Source organism: Eretmochelys imbricata, chromosome 24, assembly GCF_965152235.1.
Source record: "Eretmochelys imbricata isolate rEreImb1 chromosome 24, rEreImb1.hap1, whole genome shotgun sequence".
In the NCBI taxonomy this organism is placed as follows: Eukaryota; Metazoa; Chordata; order Testudines; family Cheloniidae; genus Eretmochelys; species Eretmochelys imbricata.
Window position 1 is genome coordinate 5,910,828 of NC_135595.1, and position 13,952 is coordinate 5,924,779.

At 45.4% G+C, this 13,952-nt stretch overlaps 1 protein-coding gene across 4 annotated transcripts in view; it reads left to right on the forward strand.

The window, feature by feature from the left end:
- Window positions 1-13,952, forward strand: part of PIAS3 (protein inhibitor of activated STAT 3) — a 41,574-nt gene that overhangs the window by 14,185 nt on the left and 13,437 nt on the right. For all 4 annotated transcript variants that reach the window (XM_077841493.1, XM_077841492.1, XM_077841491.1 and 1 more), the window contains 4 exons: window positions 7,616-7,700; window positions 8,488-8,538; window positions 11,116-11,206; window positions 13,264-13,398. In XM_077841493.1, the coding sequence (XP_077697619.1) occupies window positions 7,616-7,700; window positions 8,488-8,538; window positions 11,116-11,206; window positions 13,264-13,398 (362 nt within the window). The remainder of the gene's footprint in view (window positions 1-7,615; window positions 7,701-8,487; window positions 8,539-11,115; window positions 11,207-13,263; window positions 13,399-13,952) is intronic.

Sequence of the window (13,952 nt, forward strand, 5' to 3'; positions counted from 1 at the left end):
GCCAACCTGTAGTTTCCTTAAATGGGATGCGCATGTTGCAAAAGAACTCATTATTGCTCTGTGCCAAAATAATCCGCTCCCTGCCCCTCTCCCCCCAGATAAGCCTTCTTAGTCAAATATTAATATTTGAATTAAAAATAAACTTTCTGTATGACTGATGGGCGGGGGGGAGCGGGGGTGCATCTCACACTCATTGCACACACCAGGGGCTTCTTGTTTCCTTCCGTTCCCTCCTATGGGCTCCCTGTGTGAACCCTCCCATCCCCCTCTATTTCAGGGATTCGCTGAAACCCCCACCCCCGCTGAGTTCACAATTTGTCCCTCCAGGCCAGGGGTTGTGTGTGCCTCCCCATGCCAGGGTCTCCCATTCTCCTCCAGGTCTCCCTCCCCCATACCTTCTTCTCCCATTCTCCCCACCCCTCATGCTGGGGCTCTATGCTCCCTCATTCCTTCCTTCCCCACCATGGCAGGGGCTCTGTGTGTCTCTTCCATTCCCCCTCTGCCACATGCTGCAGGGTCTGTGTGCCCTCATTCCCCCTCCTCAGGTTACTGTCCCACATCATCCCCCTCCTTCCCCCCCCCCCCCCCCACACCAGGAGCTCTATGTGATCTCCCCATTCCCTCCTCTGCCAAATGTCCCCTGGCCCCTCTCCTCCCATATCAGGGTCCCACGTTCTCCATCTCCACTAGGGCTTTTCCCCCCTTTCCCTTATGCCAGGTGTTCTTTTTGGCTCCCCTTTCCCTTCCACCAATCTGATTTAATTTTCTGTCTGTCTGGGAGGTAAGTCATTCAGGGTGTCAGCATTTTAAAAATGTTTTGGGACCATGGGCTAAGCTGAGATGCGGTGGGGTTGAGGGGTCATGCTGGAAGGTGTTAATGGCTTCCGTCAACCAGTTTTTTCATCTGTAGACAGAGAGGCCGCTGAAGCTGCTGAGTGTGATAGCCAGATGCAAGGGGCTCAGTGTCTTCCCCCCCCCCATTTCCCTCTTTCTGATTTCCTATTCTCCCCAAAATCAATAGAGTTCTGCCCAGTGATACCTAGAACATTTCAGTCAATTCCAAAATTCAGGGAATATGGCATTGAAAATTTATTGCGTTACTGGCAGAGAATTGCCATTGAGTTGAATGTAAGACCTCGCTTTGCTTGGCAATTTATGAAATATGTGTAGTGCCATACAGGCATGTTCTTTGCTCCAGTGAGTTGATATGGCTTATTTCTAGAGTATCCTGAAACTTCTTGATGCTTTAAACAAATAAAAGATCATGACCCTGCTCCAAGGTGCTTACAGTAAAAAACAAATCCAGTTTTCTGAATTCTGGTATCTAGCAAATATAACTCCCACCCCGAAAATTAGTTGCTTCTTTCTTCTAAACTAAAAATGTTCGCAAAGTTTTGTGTAGTTTTATGTAGGGGATGTACTTCCTACTTTAAGTGGAAACCTCAGTACAACTTCAGCTGCGTAGCTTATGGGGCACTTTCATAATAAGGCCAGGAAGGGAAGAGTTGTGATAAGAAGAGAGGAGTGATAGAAGAAGTAAGCCTTCAGGAGAGATTTGAAAGAGGGAAGAGAGCACTTGGTGGATGAAGTCCCTGAGAGCATCTTGGATGTAGGGGACAGCATGATAGAAGGCACAAAACAGGAGGAATAAGGCAAGAGGATTGAAAGAATGTAGGAAGGGACAGCTTTGTGGTTAAGGCATAGGACTAAAGAATCTGGAGAGCTGTGTTCTGCTTCAGAACAAGTCACTTTGAATGCTGGAGATAATATTGACCAGGGCTTAAATTCAGCTGGAGCTGTCCGGAGCGGAGCTCGGATAAATATTTTCAACCCCCCTGTAGTTTTTATAGCATGTTGGGGGTTCTGGGAAATACTCTAAGAAATTAAGCCCTGATATTGACCTACCCTCCAGGGGTATTGAGAAGATGAATGCATTATTGTTTGTGCTCAGATACTAAGGCGATGAAGGCTCCAGTAACATCTATAAATAATGAATAGATGAAAGCAGAGATATAGGTGGGGTGAAACTAGTAAGAAGGGCAGTGAGAAGGGTTTTACCAATGGGGCCGTGAGGAAGAGGTAGATTTTGGTGATACTGACAGAGGAGGAAGAAGAAAGGAGATTTAGTGAGGGACTGGAGAAAGGCCTTAAAGATGATGCCAGGATTGTCAGAAAGGCTAGCAAGGTTCCGAGCTGGGACAGAGGAAGGAGTCGGAATGCAGCTCTGGCCGGGACAGTGGATGCTCAGGCAGTCAGCATTCCTGCCCTGAAGACCTGAGTCTGCGTTGCATGGCACGGGAGTAAAAAGGCATGGAGATCTTGTTGATGAGTTCGGAATAGAAGCCACAAAGTCAAGTCAGAGGGGCTCCTTGTTTGTTAATTCCTTTTTCCGTGTGCAGAGGTTACCACTGAGGGTGCCGATTGTGACTCTTTTGTGGAAGGAAAAGGCCGGGGTAGGGACCGTCGAATTGTGGAAGTCAACGAATGGCTATGCAGGTGGTGTCGGAGAGAAGTCTTTGGATTCTTTGACCATGGGATAGTGTTCCATGAAGGAGGAGTGCTGGGCAGAGATGGGCTCCACCTAACGAAGAGAGGGAAGAGCATCTTTGCGAGCAGGCTGGCTAACCTAGTGAGGAGGGCTTTAAACTAGGTTCACCGGGGGAAGGAGACCAAAGCCCTGAGGTAAGTGGGCAAGCAGGATGCCGGGAGGAAGCACAGGCAGGAACGTCTGTGAGGGGAGGGCTCCTACCTCATACTGAGAATGAGGGGCGATCAGCAGGTTATCTCAAGTGCCTATATACAAATGCACAAAGCCTTGGAAACAAGCAGGGAGAACTGGAGGTCCTGATGAAGGCAAGGAATTATGACGTGATTGGAATAACAGAGACTTGGTGGGATAACGCACATGACTGGAGTACTGTCATGGATGGTTATAAACTGTTCAGGAAGGACAGGCAGGGCAGAAAAGGTGGGGGAGTAGCACTGAATGTAAGGGAGCAGTATGACTGCTCAGAGCTCTGGTATGAAACTGCAGAAAAACCTGAGTGTCTCTGGATTAAGTTTAGAAGTGTGAGCAACAAGAGTGATGTAGTGGTGGGAGTCTGCTGTAGACCACCGGACCAGGGGGATGAGGTGGATGAGGCTTTCTTCCGGCAACTCGCAGAAGCTACTAGATCGCACGCCCTAGTTTTCATGGGCGACGTTAATCATCCTGATATCTGCTGGGAGAGCACTACAGCGGTGCACAGACAATCCAGGAAGTTTTTGGAAAGTGTAGGGGACAATTCCTGGTGCAAGTACTGGAGGAGCCAGCTAGGGGGAGAGCTTTTCTTGACCTGCTGTCTACAAGCTGGGAAGAATTAGTAGGGGAAGCAAAAGTGGATGGGAATCTGGGAGGCAGTGACCATGAGTTGGTTGAGTTCAGGATCCTGACACAGGGAAGAAAGGTAAACAGCAGAATACGGACCCTGGACTTCAGGAAAGCAGACTTCGACTCCCTCAGGGAACTGATGGGTAGGATCCCCTGGGGGAATAACATGAGGGGGGAAGGAGTCCAGGAGAGCTGGCTGTATTTCAAAGAATCCCTATTGAGGTTACAGGGGCAAACCATCCCGATGTGTTGAAAGAATAGTAAATATGGCAGGCGACCAGCTTGGCTTAACGGTGAAATCCTTGCAGATCTTAAACATAAAAAAGAAGCTTACCAGAAGTGGAAGATTGGACAAATGACCAGGGAAGAGTATAAAAATGTTGCTCGGGCATGTAGGAATGAAATTAGGAGGGCCAAATCGCATCTGGAGCTGCAGCTAGCAAGAGATGTTAAGAGTAACAAGAAGGGTTTCTTCAGGTATGTTGGCAACAAGAAGAAAGCCAAGGAAAGTGTGGGCCCCTTACTGAATGAGGGAGGCAACCTAGTGACAGAGGATATGGAAAAAGCTAATGTACTCAATGCTTTTTTTGTCTCTGTCTTCACGAACAAGGTCAACTCCCAGACTGCTGCGCTGGGCAACACAGCATGGGGAGTAGGTGGCCAGCCCTCTGTGGAGAAAGAAGTGGTTAGGGACTATTTAGAAAAGCTGGACGTGCACAAGTCCATGGGGCCGGATGCGTTGCATCCGGGAGTACTAAAGGAGTTGGTGGCTGTGATTGCAGAGCTATTGGCCATTCTCTTTGAAAACTCATGGCGATCGGGGGAAGTCCTGGACGACTGGAAAAAGGCTAATGTAGTGCCCATCTTTAAAAAAGGGAAGGAGGAGGATCCTGGGAACTACAGGCCAGTCAGCCTCACCTCAGTCCCCAGAAAAATCATGGAGCAGGTCCTCAAGGAATCAATCCTGAAGCACTTACACGAGAGGAAAGTGATCAGGAACAGTCAGCATGGATTCACCAAGGGAAGGTCATGCCTGACTAATCTAATCGCCTTCTATCATGAGATTACTGGTTCTGTGGATGAAGGGAAAGCAGTGGATGTATTGTTTCTTGACTTTAGCAAAGCTTTTGACACGGTCTCCCACAGTATTCTTGTCAGCAAGTTAAAGAAGTATGGGCTGGATGAATGCACTATAAGGTGGGTAGAAAGTTGGCTAGATTGTCGGGCTCAACGGGTAGTGATCAATGGCTCCATGTCTAGTTGGCAGCCGGTATCAAGTGGAGTGCCCCAAGGGTCAGTACTGGGGCCGGTTTTGTTCTATATCTTCATAAATGATCTGGAGGATGGTGTGGATTGCACAGTCAGCAAATTTGTGGATGATACTAAACTAGGAGGAGTGGTAGATACGGTGGCAGGTAGGGATAGGATACAGAGGGACTTAGACAAATTGGAGGATTGGGCCAAAAGAAATCTGATGAGGTTCAACAAGGATAAGTGCAGGGTCCCGCACTTAAGACGGAAGAATCCAATGCACCGCTACAGACTAGGGACCGAATGGTTAGGCAGCAGTTCTGCGGAAAAAGACCTAGGGGTGACAGTGGATGAGAAGCTGGGTATGAGTCAACAGTGTGCCCTTGTTGCCAAGAAGGCCAGTGGCATTTTGGGATATATAAGTAGGGGCACAGCCAGCAGATCGAGGGACTTGATCATTCCCCTCTATTCGACATTGGGGAGGCCTCATCTGGAGTACTGTGTCCAGTTTTGGGCCCCACACTACAAGAAGGATGTGGAAAAATTGGAGAGAGTCCAGCGAAGGGCAACAAAAATGATTAGGGGTCTGGAACACATGACTTATGAGGAGCGGCTGAGGGAACTGGGATTGTTTAGTCTGCAGAAGAGAAGAATGAGGGGGGATTTGATAGCTGCTTTCAACTACCTGAGAGGTGGTTCCAAAGAGGATGGTTCTAAACTATTCTCAGTTGTAGAAGATGACAGGACAAGGAGTAATGGTCTCAAGTTGCAGTGGGGAAGGTTTAGGTTGGATATTAGGAACAACTTTTTCACTAGGAGGGTGGTGAAACACTGGAATGCGTTACCTAGGGAGGTGGTAGAATCTCCTTAGAAGTTTTTAGGTCAGGCTTGACAAAGCCCTGGCTGGGATGATTTAGTTGGGGATTGGTCCTGCTTTGAGTAGGGGGTTGGACTAGATGACCTCCTGAGGTCCCTTCCAACCCTGATATTCTATGATAACAAATGTCTGCAAATGGTGTGGCCCAGTGGGCCTGGAAAGCTGCTATTGCGTAACAAAGTTTGAGCTCCTCTGTGTTATAGGATGGCTCTGAACTGAGCAATGGTATTGGATAGAAAAGGAGTGATAGGGAGATGGACAGTGGTGAAATTCATGGACCTTGGCCTAGGTCCTGCTATCACCATGTTTAGCGGTTTTGCCATTGACTTGAGCAGGAGCAGGGCCTTGATCTTACTCGAGGACTGAGGAGTGGAAGGCTAGGATGGGAAGTATTAAGATGAGGTCAGAAACCTCTCCAAAGAGCTCGAGTTTATGCTGCCCGGGCAGTTAGCCTGTTTTTGGAGGCTGGCACAAGTTCTGGCAGGTCATCTGCAGAGGAAAGTTTCTGTTTTTCAGACCTCACATTCTTCACATTCTTGAACTTCAGGAAATTGGAGAAGCAAGCTCCTAGCCTCACTGTGGAATCCTCTCTTGCAGAATATAGAGTGGGATTAACTGTGTTCTTGCGGAGGCGGGGATGAGGGTGTTCTTGTGCCTAGAAACGTGCTCAGAGTCCTTTTTTAGTGCGTGTTGCAGTATGTACTAACATCTGCCCCAATTCGGTACTGCAGATTTGACATAACTATCTTGAATTTATGTAATGCCTCTCCTCCTAAATGTGATACCAGCGCTCTTTACAAATCTGTCTGATCCCATATGGCCCAGTGACACCACCTTTTTGCTGGAATAAACAAACAGTCCAGCTTCCACACACAAACAAAGCAGTGCACGGTAGATGTACGTGACTTTGATTTGTCCTGATCCAGAGGGATGTTGTACATCTGGGATGACTCCAGTGGGAACTGTGGCTGCTTGAGATCTCTTGGGATAGGCATAGGACCTAGAGCAAGTGCAGCAGAGTGCTTTGTGTTTGAAATTCAACAAGATCTGTTGTCTTGTAGGTTACCTGAGCTTACTTGCCGCTCCTGGTTTATTTTAGAAGCACAAAGTTTGCATTACTGGTGGTCTACTACATTGAAGGCAACTTTTTTAAAGGCAGACTCCTCACTAGGATATTTTACATGAAAATACCTGCACTAGATGAGAAGTGATATCTCCCCTCGAAGTCAGTAGGGTTTAATTCTCAGGAGGACCATGCTTATCCATAAAATTTGCCTCCCTGTCAGTAACTGCTGCTTAAAGTACGTGATTCACCCCCTACGTTGGTTTCTCCTTGTGTTTTGTTTTTTAAGTAAGTGCACAGCTGTTTTTGTATTTTAGATTTATTTAGGACCTTGAGTGTGCCTTCATGCCTGGCGAAGATAAGGAAAAGGTCTATTTCTTATTAGGGGAGTGTGCTCCTACTATAATTACAATAATGACTATAATTTCCAGGGTAGTTTATGACCTCTGGGATTGCCTAGCTGTGTCTTGGCCCACAGACTCCTCCAACCTGATTGCTAACTCCAGGAAGTGCCATGCACCTTGATCATTACTGCTTAGTCAGGAGGTTATGTGGTGAAAATATTAGATCAGGGAACTGGGAGGCGAGGGTTTTTGGATTCTATTTTCAGCTCTGCCACTGGCTGACTGACTCTGGGTAAGCCACTTTGCCTCTCTATGCCTCTGTTTCCTCATCTGTAAAATGCTGGTGACAGTACTGTGCTACCTTGCCTGGGCGATGTTGCGTGGTGATTGTGATGTTCTTTGAGAGCCCCTGACTGGAAGGCGTGTTAGAAGCACACGGAATTAAGAATAATTGGTGAGGTGTGGACTACAATCCTTGCTTGTGCACAACTACCATTGAAATCCATGGGAGTTATGACTAAGGACTGGTCTGTATTTATACCGCATGTGATGTGTTCTTACGTAATCGTAGATCAGTTTATGGGTGGAAAGGGAGGGAGATGGTTTTTTAGAACGCCTTGCTGACGACCAACCATCCTTCCAGGAGCAGAGAGAGCTCAGCCTTGTGCTCAAGATAATGTTTACCTCCTACTTCTTTTGTTCTTCTACAGCATCTACGAACAGCCAGCGGTTTGAAGAGGCGCACTTCACCTTTGCCCTAACACCTCAGCAAGTTCAACAAATTCTCACCTCTAGGTAAGCAAGTGGCTGGCTCTTCAGGATCTGTCTGCCCAGTGTGCGTTGCATATGGCTTTTATGCAGGCTTTTCACTTGGCCTCCAATAGTACTGCCAGGTCAGAGGGGGGGAGCGGGGAGGAAGAATTTGGCAAGTGGTTGGGTGGCTGAAACTAACAAAGACAAGGAGGTCAGGTGACATGGGAAAGGGAGCTTGTGTCCCTGAGCACTTTCACTGCAATAACTGGGAATAAAATCCCTGGGCCAGATCCTCAGCTGGTGTAAATTGTGTCACTGCCTTGACCTCAGTGGTGCTATCCCACTTACGGAAGCTGAAGAGCTGACTCCAAGTTGGTATAATGGGATTGACTTTGTATACGTATCAGAGTTAATGATAACTGGATAAAAACATATAAAACTGGCCTCAAGATCATGTTTGCATTGCCGGTACTCTAGCTGGCTTGCTTTATCCCTTTTAGGATATGAAACTGCTCTGCACTAGCAAGGGAATGGATTGGATGATCTAATAAGTCTCTTCTGATTTATTTACTTCATCCTCGACCATGTGTCTGTTCCCTGTCTTCCATTCAATAATATTTTGCTGTACGCCAGTTTGGGGATTTTGGCTGCTAGAGAGAACAGAGTAACCAAAAGCAGAAGGTAGCTTTTACAACTCATGGGCACTTATTCTATTAGTACTAAAAGATATATTATTATTATCATGGTTAATGAGATGTCTATAATGATGTCACTATTCGTGTGCCTAGTAAGCAATGCCAGCCATTTAAGCGATCTTTTTCTGTTGCAGAGATATCTTACCAGGTGCCAAATGTGACTACACTGTACAGGTACAATTAAGGTAAGAGTTAGAACAGTTGTATGTCATCTTGATCTGAAAAGTGAATGACCAAAACCCTTTTCTTTGAGCCGCTGTTTTGGCTGTAACATCATAATTTTGGGGAATCAGGCCTTAGCATTCAGTGATTTGGATTTGCATATCTAAGAGCTTGTAGGATTCTGAAACTTTAGGTGCTGTATTGAGACAAAGATCTGAGAAGAGGCAGCTGAGGTCAGACACTAAAGCAAGCAGAATAATTGTGAGAATCCAGGAGACTGAGTGCATGCTATCTGTTTTTTCTCAATGTTCCATGCTGCAGTCGGCTGGCAAAATAGTCATGGACTGCCACGGGAGTTTTGCCTGATGAAGATTCAGTCCTGCTGTTTTAAACCAGCTTTTATGTTTCTATAGACCTGATCTGCTCCTTTTTCTTCTTTCCTTTTTTAAACACTTTTTAAAAGTTTTTTTTCTTTTTAAAGGGTCACTATTAAAAGTGCAGCAGGAAGCAAAACATGTAGCTTACCTTAAAACTTGCAATATTCTGTTCACAACTCCTCCATACTATTTCTAAACTATCTTGCATTTTTGTAAAGTGCCTATTATTTTAAAGGATAAATATCCCAAAGTGGTTCACAAGCTATACTTTGGGAATTGCGGCAGCCAGCTCTGGGGTGTTGACCCTGCAATAACAAGCTAGTGAGCTACGTCCCTCCGATTAGAGGCTCTCTAACCTCCTTTTTCCTGCTCTGTTTGCTCCATTCTTGTACGTAAACAGTACTGTGAAACATACTGGCCTCTTGCTCTCTGAAATGAGTTAGGGAGAAAGACTCTTGTAAATTTCACCTGTGTGACTGAGACAAGCATTATATGTTGGTGGGTAGAAACCTCACGTGCACTTAACCCACCAGAGTGGGATTATAATTTTTTTTTTTCAACCAATCTCAACCAGCATCTCTCTTCATATTTTTAGGGGTACAATATCTTCCATTAGTGTTGACAAAGAAGCCTTTGTACAACTTCTGTGGTGTTTGAATGCTTCTCTTTTCTACAGAGAGAACTATTGCCTCTAGTTGGCAAACTTAAAAATGTGGGATTTAGAAATGAGAATTATATCATAGGAGCCCCATGTGGGCCCAACTTTCTCAGACATGCCTCAGCATGAAAACTTCCCCTGCCTCAGTGCAAGAGAGAGAAGTCTAACCCCTATTTTATCCTTCTCTTTGTCTGGCCTGCAGAGACTGCAGTGGGATAGGTTAGAAAACAATAGGCACAGATTCTGGCCTGGTAGTCGCAAGGATCTGCATCGGTGTGACACACCAGGGCTTGTCCTAACAAAAAGCAGACCAGTGTCATATTTGACTCAAGACTGTATGGCAAGTCTCTGGTTTCAGCGTGGGGTGTGGTCTCTCTTTGGCAGTGCAGCCTAATTTGAAACAAAATAAAATGCATGATGATGTGATTAAATGGGATTAGAATTTGAATGCGATCCCATTCTGGGTTTCTCTTGCTGACATTTTTATGCCTGTTGAAGCCAATTGTAAGATATTAAGTGGTGGTAGATGAGCACTGAAAGAAAGGGCAGGGCTACACTGGGAATTTACATCAGCATAGCTATGTCTCTTGGGGGTTTGAAAAATACACACCCCTGAGAGCAGGGCTTTGGACTAGATGACCTCCTGAGGTCCCTTCCAACCCTGATATTCTATGATTATGCCAACCTAACCTCCAGTGTAGACATTGCTAGGTCGATGGAAGAATTCTTCATCAGCCTAGCTACCTCCTCTCCGGAAGGTGGATTACCCACGCTGACAGGAGAACCTCTCCCATTGGCATAGGTAGTGTCTACAGTGGCGCAGTTGCAGTGGTTTAAGTGTAGACCCACCCTAAGTAATAACTTAGCTCTCCTCCTGCTGCAAGATTTACATTCAGATAAATGTAATTCCATTTTAGTTCCTCAGATGGTTGTAAGTTATTTTTAAATGACTTTAAATTTCTGTAGCTCCTTTCACCGGGTAATTTATAGATGCTGCACCACTGAAGAGCACTCCTCTCTGGGATGGAGGGCAGCAACCATATGGCACCAAGCATGCTTCATAACAGCTGGTTGTGTGGGAATTTTAACTGTGAGAACAAGGCAAATTCAACCTTCACTCTTACTAAAGTAGCAGATAGGGCATCCGTTTTTAAGGCCTCATCCAAAATATTCCCACATGGGAAACCGAATGGAGCTCAGTTTATCTGCCGTGGAAGGCTGACAGGCTTAAGACAACATGGCTTGACTTTGAACTTGTCGTTGTGGGGAGTTTAGGTTTTTCAGACCAGATCACTGATGACCTCCGCCTGGGACATGCATGATGTACACTAGTAATTGGTTTTAGTTGCTGTCATCTATGGAACTTGCATTTGGAACCAATAGAGTTTCTGTGTGGAGTGTGTAGAATACATTTGTTGTACATGTGACATTTTTGTGTACTCACATGTATTCCAGGCATTGAAATTTTTGGCTTGAAAAATGTTCTCTTTCTAAAGAAAAGTTTTAGCTGCCATTCTGTGTGAATGTCACCACTCATTTGCCAGTTGCTCCCTCCTGCTTCTTAGGTTTTGCTTGTGTGAAACCAGCTGTCCCCAAGAAGATTATTTCCCTCCTAATTTATTTGTCAAGGTCAATGGAAAACTCTGCCCTCTGCCTGTGAGTAAACTTCATTCCTTGCTTATATGGGAGACGGGGGGCCAAATTCTGCCCTGAAGTATGCAACCACAACTCCCGCTAAGCTTTGTGGGAGCTATACATATATATCAGAGATTCAAAGTTGGCTCTAAGAACTGAATGGTGCTATTAGAATGTCCTAGTGATCTTGTTACATGCTGGTGAACTGGTTTGGAAGGAATAACTTACCCAAACTTTTGCCTGTTCCTTTAATTGAACACTAAGCTACTTGGTTATAACTTGTACTGTGAAGCAGAAGTGCCAGAATAGCATAAGAGAAGCTGATCCTGCAATAATTCAACCTGACTCAAAATGAGAATTAACAGAATTCTCACTTGAGAACCTGTACTGCTTGTGAGATTTCTGGCCTAGTTCAATAGATCCAAGTGGAGATGATAAGCACGGGGGCCAGGATTTTCAGAGGGGGAGGCTGGGTTGTTGTTTAGGCTGCCATCTTTAGATGTCTTAAATGGGTCTGATTTTCAGAAAGCACTGAACCACTCACTTTCTGAATATCAGGCTCCGTTAGGGAGTTTCAGGTTTGTCCTGTGAAACCTTTGGATGTTCCTCTGAACTGAGCATTTCTGAGGCTAGTCTGTCACCAACTTAATATCCCAGTTTGGTGATCTCCATTAATATTATGGCTTGGAAGTGGCCTCTTCATAATTCAGGTTGAGTCCTTAGAAAGCTTTATTTTAGTACTATTATTCTGGGCTTGGAAAACTCCTTTGGCCTGGAAGTTGCCAGATTCCCCGCGCTGCAGTTCTGAAGGATCAGGGTTCAAAGCCCTTTTGATGCAGAATAGGGGAATTCTGGAAATGGAATTTGGTTTTATTTTTTCCTCTTAACCAAAAGCTAGGAAATTACATACAAAAAGCTCCGTAAAAAGATTATTTCAGTTTCAAAACCAAGCATTTGAAAGGAATGAAATGCTGCCTTTACAGTCACCTGTGCAACCTCAGTTATGTCCCGTGTGTGAATGTATTATGATAGTTATTGCTTATTGCCTTACTTCCCCCCCCCCCCGCCCCCACAGGACCCCTACCTCATTCAGTGCACAGAACAGACACACAATTGTGGCAGAATTAAGGTTATGAGGGCAACCATAACTCTGGCATTTTCTAACCTTTGAGTGCTTGACTTTGTAACTAAATGACATTCTTTTAATGCAGTTTTTTGTATGTAATAGAGAATAGAAGGTCTCTGGCCTGAAGAGTGTAGAATCTGAACAAGGCACGATACTCTCATTCACATAAAGGGTCTGCAGCTGCTTTAATATGTCCTACATGACTAAGCTGGAATGGGAAGCAGTGAATTTTCATTAATTTGCATTATATTGTGGTCCATTTTCTCACCAGTGCTGGAGGTTTTACTTGTGTCTCTGTAGTGCTGTGCCCCCAAGCCCACGAATGTCCTCATGAGAGAGACACATGGAAAGAGCAATTCTTACCCCCTCTTTAAGGCTTTTTACAGTTAACACATTGAAACTGGGACAAGTAACCCATGTATCTTCCTGAGGCAGACATTGAAAGGGAAACATTGCCCCAGTCTTTTTGAAGACCCTGTCTTAGTGATTCCTGTTCCATTGGGTACTATCTGCCTCTTAAATCTTATAGCATGGGTATAGCATGTGTAGTCTGAATTGCATCTTCAGCTTCCTATGCCGAGACAAGAAAACCCTTTTTTTTTGTCCAAAATAAATAACCTTACAGAAAGCCCGCAAGAAAGCTGCAGCCAGAACTGTTTGGTTAAATGAAAACACTTTGTGCACGTCAGTATTGGAGGAGGGCTTGGAGTTGGTTGTGAAATTAAAACGGATCATAGAATATGAAACTAGCTCCAATTCCATGTTGTATTAGCTGAGGTTAAAATTCCCTTGTGTTGCTGCAGGGTTTTGATTGTTCAGATGTTGCGCTGGTGGGGAGGGGGACCTCAGGATAAAGCCAGCTATAAAAGAGTAGGGTCTGCAGTATGTCATACAGGGCATTGACCCTGTAAGGAAACTTGGTTGATCTCAAATAGCTTCCTTGCCTTTGCAGGGCTATCTGCCGCCCACTAAAAATGGTGTGGAGCCAAAACGACCGAGCCGTCCCATCAACATCACTCCTTTGGTGCGGCTTTCGGCAACTGTTCCCAATACGATCATTGTGAACTGGTCCTCCGAGTTCGGCAGAGTAAGTGACGTCAGGCACAGCAGATGCTGAGCCTTTTTAAGCCAAAGGATTTTTCCCGGGCAAGTAGATATTGTAATGAACCTGTGGCCTCCTAGGTCTTCATAATTGTCATTGTGCAGCACACCATAGCAACTCAGACCTGCATGGTGACTTCAGGGAGAGTGTGCTGGACCTCCTGCTCTGAAAGCATGGACTCCTACTACTTGAGCTAAGAGAGAATCTCCATTAGCTATTAACAGCAGAAGGCTTATGAGACACAGATCAGCAAGTCTGATTACATCCAATATAGGCTGGTAGCGTGGCACTGTGACAAATGTGGGCATTTTGGTAGTATATGTATTATCCCTGTGCATGCATCAGTTTCCCCTCTGGTCTTTGCATTGCTATACACTGAGTGTAAAGGGAGGGGATGGAGGTGTCTGACTCACACAGCAGCCTGCTTGGAGACCATTGTCATTGACAAACTGAATAAAGTCTACACATGTGAACAAAGGATCCTTAGAGACAATGCAAATCCCAATGGCCAGGACAATCTCATCTTCTTCTCGGCTGTT